Source organism: Glycine max, chromosome 11, assembly GCF_000004515.6.
Source record: "Glycine max cultivar Williams 82 chromosome 11, Glycine_max_v4.0, whole genome shotgun sequence".
NCBI lineage: Eukaryota > Viridiplantae > Streptophyta > Magnoliopsida > Fabales > Fabaceae > Glycine > Glycine max.
The window spans coordinates 38,227,568-38,233,871 of record NC_038247.2 but is presented as its reverse complement, the minus strand read 5'-3'; the positions used below and the strand labels follow the sequence as shown (position 1 = coordinate 38,233,871).

The 6,304-nt window shown below is 31.2% G+C and overlaps 1 protein-coding gene across 1 annotated transcript; it reads right to left on the bottom strand.

Moving 5' to 3' along the window:
• Nucleotides 1–2,974: 2,974 nt before the first annotated feature.
• LOC100815162 (ethylene-responsive transcription factor ERF060-like) lies at nucleotides 2,975–4,622 on the bottom strand. The gene has a single exon (NM_001317480.2). The coding sequence runs from the start codon at nucleotides 4,340–4,342 to the stop codon at nucleotides 3,386–3,388; it is 957 nt and encodes a 318-aa protein (NP_001304409.2). The 5' UTR covers nucleotides 4,343–4,622; the 3' UTR covers nucleotides 2,975–3,385.
• Nucleotides 4,623–6,304: the final 1,682 nt, after the last annotated feature.

The window sequence follows — 6,304 nt, the reverse complement described above, 5'->3', positions numbered from 1 at the left end:
TACTTTTTCGCTGGGTGTTGAGAGCGGCAACTTGAGATGGACATGCTAGTGGTACATCGAGATTCATTTCTATAGTCTCTGTTAAAATGCATAAAATGTTAAAAGTTTTATGTGCTTAGTCAAATGAAAAAGTCTAAAATTCAAGGTCGAAAGGTGAAACTTGAACGGTACCACCAACATTATGTTGCAGGTCACAGCATCCAAATCATTATCTGCCAATGTTTATGTCCTTGACTATTCTAAAGAAAGTGGCTGCGTATAATATGTATAAATTCAAAAGAGAAAACCAGAGTGGACGAAATTGGTAGGATGATTTCACTTTTCCGTATAATACCCGAGTCCACTAACCAATTGTTTGGTCAAAAACCATATGGAAGAAAGAAAACTGGTTTATTGATCAGACACACAATGCATATATATATATATATATATATATATACTTGGTGATCCTGGAACTATATATTGACTATGTCAGTTATGAACTTTAATGATAAATATAAGAAAATTGACGATTTTTTAAAAGAAATAAAAGTCGGAAGTTTACTGTTATATATATAGAGAGAGATTCCCATAACATTAAAATTAAAATATCTCTCACATGTAACAAATCCAATTGGTCCGAATGTTAAAAACTACTTTTTAATTTCCAAGAATATTTTCTTGTGAGGCAGGGAAGAAATTAATTTCCTACAATAATCTTTAAGGATTAAAAAGAAGAGCTATTGCATCATGGATCTATTATATAAAAGGGGTGTTGCTTGATTTTTATGGGTTGCAGGATGCTTTAGCCCAATGGGAGTTGCAATATGTTTCCCTTTCACTTGAAGCCTATGATCGATACTCCTTTTTGGGTCGAGAACCCATAATGCTTTCACTATTTACATGTGAATTTCTCGTGGGGATTTGAATCCAGCACTTTTATGTGTACCCTGCTCTCCTTATTTTAATTTGAAAATACTATATTATCCTTAATGAGTTGGCACCTCTTTCTTCAACCCCTCATTCAAAAATCATTCAATCCCCGAAGGCAGCTCCCACCCATGATTTTTCCGGTGCCACCTTCTCCCCCGACACCCTCTTCACAATGTCATGGCTCCTGCTTTTTCACCTTTTGAAATATGTGTTTCGTAATAGTAAAAAATTAACTTCTAAAATAAGTGTTTTATATCAGTAAAAGATTATTTTCAGAATGATGTTCCATAATAATAAAAAAAATAATTTTCGAAATAGGTGTTCCATAATAGTAAAAAATAACTTTCATCTTCCAGATATCCATTTCATAATAGTAAAAATGGCTTCCGGAGTAGGTGTTTCCTAACAGAAAAAAATTGCTTCCAGAATAGTTGGTGTTTCATAACAATGAAAAATAGTTTCCAAAATACTTGTTCCATAACAGTAAAATATAGCTTTCATAATAGGTGTTTTCATAAAAGTAAAAATCTAGATTCCAAAATAGGTATTCCGTAATAATAAAAAATAACTTTCATCTTTCAAAATGTGTTTCATAATAGTAAAAAATGGCTTTATGAATAGGTGTTTCATAACAGAAAAAAATAACTTCTAAAATAGGTATTCCTTAATAGTAAAAATTAGCTTCCAGACTAGATGTTCATAACAATAAAAAATAGTTTATTCCTTAACAATAAAAAATAATAGTTGAAAATAAAAAACATTTTATATAGTCTGGAAAGCTTAGTCTGAAACTCAATCTATACTCTAGAATGATAATTTCTTAAGGCTGCTATATAGATTTTGGAATAATGGTTAAAAATAAAAAATATTTCATAACTGTCATTCCAAAAGATAAAACATCATATTCTAAATCACATTATTATCTTTAATGGCAACATGCGAAGGAAGGAGATGGGGGAGGACATTCTACGATGGCGTGACTCGTGAAGAGGAGGCCACGAGGTTGTCATAAACAAGGTGAAGTCGTAAAGAGAAAGGTGGTTGGGTAATGGCAGCTTGGTATTTTCAAATAGAAATGAGGAGCATAGAATATATGGGAGTGCAGGATTCAAATTCCATTCTAGCGTCTTAGGTTTTTGGACTTTTTCTTATGTTTTTAAATTTTCTACTGTAGATATGAATTTCTTAGTAACATACACATTCAAATTTCAACTAATTTAATTGCCACTAATAAATAGTACATCTTTCAACAACAGCCTTGCTTTGTATGAGATAGGCAAGAGTGAGCCTTCTGTCTTAAAATAATAATTGTCATAATTTATTTTATATAAATTAAAAAAAATTAATGAAAGAAAATAATAATTTTATAAAATTAATATTAGATTATTCTTAATTTATTTATAAATTTTGTTTTTTATTATTAATATTATAAAGATATAAATGAAAAAAAACAATTAGTATTTCACAATTCTTTTTCTCTTATCCCCCGATGAGACGGGGGAGTATGAATTATAAAATGAATTGTTGATTTTGTCCAAAAAGATCATTAACTTGTTTAGGATGGGCCGAAGTACAATCAATTTAGGGATGTGAATTCTCTGTAGTCACTTTTGTGATTGTATAAAAAATTTAACCATAGAAAATAAACTTGATCATTTTTTTACTGGAAAATAAATAAACTTGATAATAAAATACCTCAGAAAAACTTTCACCGCTAGATTATGACTGCAGGACCTGCATTTACTTTTAAAGGGAGCCCTGGTACGCAGCATCTTTTAAAATTGCAAATAATATTGAAAATTACAGAGACAAATTAATATATGAAAATATTGACAATATTTGTCCTGATTTTTTCCACGGCTCCTGATTTTTAACCAATATGTCAATTAGGGCAACCTGAAAAATTAAAAAAACTTAATAGTTTTCACTATTAACTAATTAAATAATATAATATATTTTTTCCTTATGTTGTTTTTTTAAAAAAATTATTAATAAAATCAATATTTTAAAAAATATAACAATGATTAATTGATTGTGTAAAAAATCATTACACGATCATTATATTTCAAATTTCAATTAAATTATTTTCCTTATGAATAAAAGACTGTCACATGCCCTGTGATTTACAAGAACTTCCAAAACTTGCATTAAGGCACTTAAATTACATTCGAACTGCAAACAAGTAGTTGAAGCTACCTTGTTTTCTATCAATTTAAAAAGAAAAAAAAGAGTTGAAGCTAGCTTGGTCATGCAGGAATAAAAAATACCAGCAGACCAAGAAAACCATAATAACCAAACCGCTGTGACCCATCCATCTACAGCAGTACACTAAAGTTAGCAACCTGACTCAGCATAGCAACTGCTTCAACGGTAAAAAATTTCGTTGCAGCTGCTGCCCAAGACACATGAAAAAAAAACCTAAAACACATCAAATCATTAAACCGTTCAACAAAGACAAAACCACTAACATCATTCATGACTCAGATAAAGCTGCCCAATCAATCTCCACGGAAGGGTACTTTTCCAAGTCCAACCCAAGATTGCATGTTGTTTCACAAGAATCCGAGAAATCCAAGAAAGTAATATCGGATTCGGGCGAAGAAGAAGAAGAAGAATATTCATCCGACAACGCCGAGGATGATGATGTTTGGTTCTCAATCTTAAAATCCTCGAACTCCGATGTCTTCTTAACCTTTGCATCTACAACAGGGTTTTGATCAGTTTTCAGTTTCTGCAATTTGGTCCCTAAGCTTTGACAAATGGCTTGGAGCTTCGCATCAACCGCAGAAGGGAGAGGCTTGTAGTTCCCAAACTCACCGTACACACGCGCTCCATGGTGACGTAGGTGAGGGAAGTTGAGCCTCGCGTTTTCTCCTCTTAGCTTAAACGCTGCGTTGTCGTAAGCCAAAGCTGCTTCCTCTGCGGTTTCAAATGTACCGAGCCAGAGACGTGTGCGGTTCTTAGGGAGTCTGATCTCAGCGACCCACTTGCCCCAGTGTCTCTGCCTCACCCCACGGTAAAGCTTCGTGGCCTTTGAATTAGAACAAGAAGCCCGCACGTGCTTCATGGTAATGGGCTTTGGGCTGAGAAACTGGGCTCGTGGAACCTGGATTTGGGCTTGAATTTGAAATATTTGTGATGGGGTGAGTTGGTTCAGTTTGAAGGAACTAGCTTGGGTTGGAGTTGGACCCTTTTGGTGGTAGCTTGAGGAGCAAAATTGGGTGCTCCATGTTGTTGAGGACAAGTTGGGAGAAGAAGAAAAAGAAGAGAATGAAGGGTATGTTGTTATTGATGAGGAAGTAGTGCTAGATGAATCACTTTTCATAAAAGGCTCAAGTGCTTTCATCAGCTCTTGATCACTACACTGGTCTAAGAAATCCGGTGTCATGATGCTACTAGTAGTGTTGTACATGTCCATAAATGTTGTCATGCTTAACTAGATAATAAGAAAGAAAGAAAGAAAGAAAGAAGTGAACAAAAATGCAAACAGAGAAAGAAAGAACAGGATATGTTCTGTTTCTTTAAGGAAAAAAAAATACACTAAAACTTTCTTCAAGTTCAAAATGAAAATTATGTGATCAAGATAAAGAATTTTCAAAAGACTACCAGGCTAGGAGAAAGGAGGAACTAGTATTAAGCAAAGAAATTTTTGTTTCCTATAATCTCACTTTGTTTTTGGGGTGGCCTCACTTTTTGGCAGTTTCACTCTTGCATTCTGGTGGTAACCCTTCCGTGGGTTTATATACTCTAGTTGGCGCCCACGGGTTTGAGTGTGTAGGTGCCTCGAAGTTCCTTCCATACTCGTTGCTTTAATCACGCTCTTTTCTTGTTTAATTAATAGTTAATTACTTGCATCGTCAACTTCAATGATGATTCCTTTATTCGATGATGGTTATCCTATGCAAAGCTGACACGTGTGGAGGCCATCACATGACGATTGCCACATATCACCTCCACCTAATAGATGTGTTGGACACACGTCCTTTTATAATTGGGCTAAGCTTAGCTGAAACATCATGTGGTGTGTGGTGCCCTCGAAATGTCAACCTTTAGTATTTAATATTAGATTTTTTGTCCTTTCTGCTCTCTAATGGGATTGGCCCTATCTTCTCACAAGCACAGCCAAGTTATCCAAAAAATGTTTAGAGTGAATTACATCTTAGTTACTGTATTAAAATGATAATGATAAAAAAAATAGTTTTTTTTATTAAAGAAATATTTTTTTTATTGTTTTATATACATTTTTATAGGCAATTGTTTTATTTATTTACATATTTAATTAATTTACTTTCTTTTATTTTATTGATACTTTATTTCATCAAATTTTAGAATGTGAATACACTTTAGCATTTATTTCTAATTTGAACCTCAATAATTAAAAAAATTAAATGAGGATCATTAGAAAAAAAATGATATATATATATATATATATATATATATATATATATATTAATTTTTAAACATTAAGGATTAGTGAGTATTAATTTGATATTGATGATTGTGATTTTTTTTTCAAAATTAAAGCTATTGGGAAAAAATGTAGAAGTATTAAATTATATTAAAAGTTTGATCTTTATCTATGCATGTGATGTTGATAAAATGCTACTAATAATACTTGTAATTATTTAATTATTGAAATCTAAATTATTTTTTTTAGATTTTATATGAGATTAATTTGGATACAAGATATTGATTGAATTAATAACTATGGGGAGAGTGTTAAAAATCAAATGGTTATAAAAACATTAATTAATAATTCTATACTTATAAAAATTAAAAATTAAAAAATTATATTCTATTAAGACCCAAATATAAATTTATATAATTTCCTACAATTTTTATATGCACGGCTAGAAAAACTGGCTAGACTCTAAGGATTTATATATTTGGCAGGGTGGAAGTAAAATAAGAGATAGTAAAGAGAAAGAGAAATTTGAAGTTTAATTTATTCCTCGAAATCAAATTTTCTCTCCTTTTTGTCCTTCTTTTTTCTGTTTACTATAAAGAAAATTACATTATCTATATTTTTTTCATATCATTTAAATATACCAAAACCGTTACATTATACCAACCAGAACCTCAGCGTAATTCATTGGAAAATTAATTGTCAAAAGGAGAGGGCATCAATACTGAATTTTCTTTTGTTACAATAATGAAAGTAATTCAGCAAAAATTCAAAGACGGATCGAGAAGGGTTCTTAAAGGAATTGATTCAATCGACGATACTGTATATTCAAATGGAAAATAAATCGAAAATGAACATATATTCATTTTTTATTAAATGAACATATACTTTATATATATATATATATATATATATATATATATATATATATATATATATATATATATATATATATATATGCTTGAATTAACCTACGTATTTAACTAA

Bases quoted from the DNA above. Each gene is read 5' to 3' on its own strand.
- LOC100815162 (NM_001317480.2), bottom strand. From the start codon at position 4,342: ATGACAACATTTATGGACATGTACAACACTACTAGTAGCATCATGACA.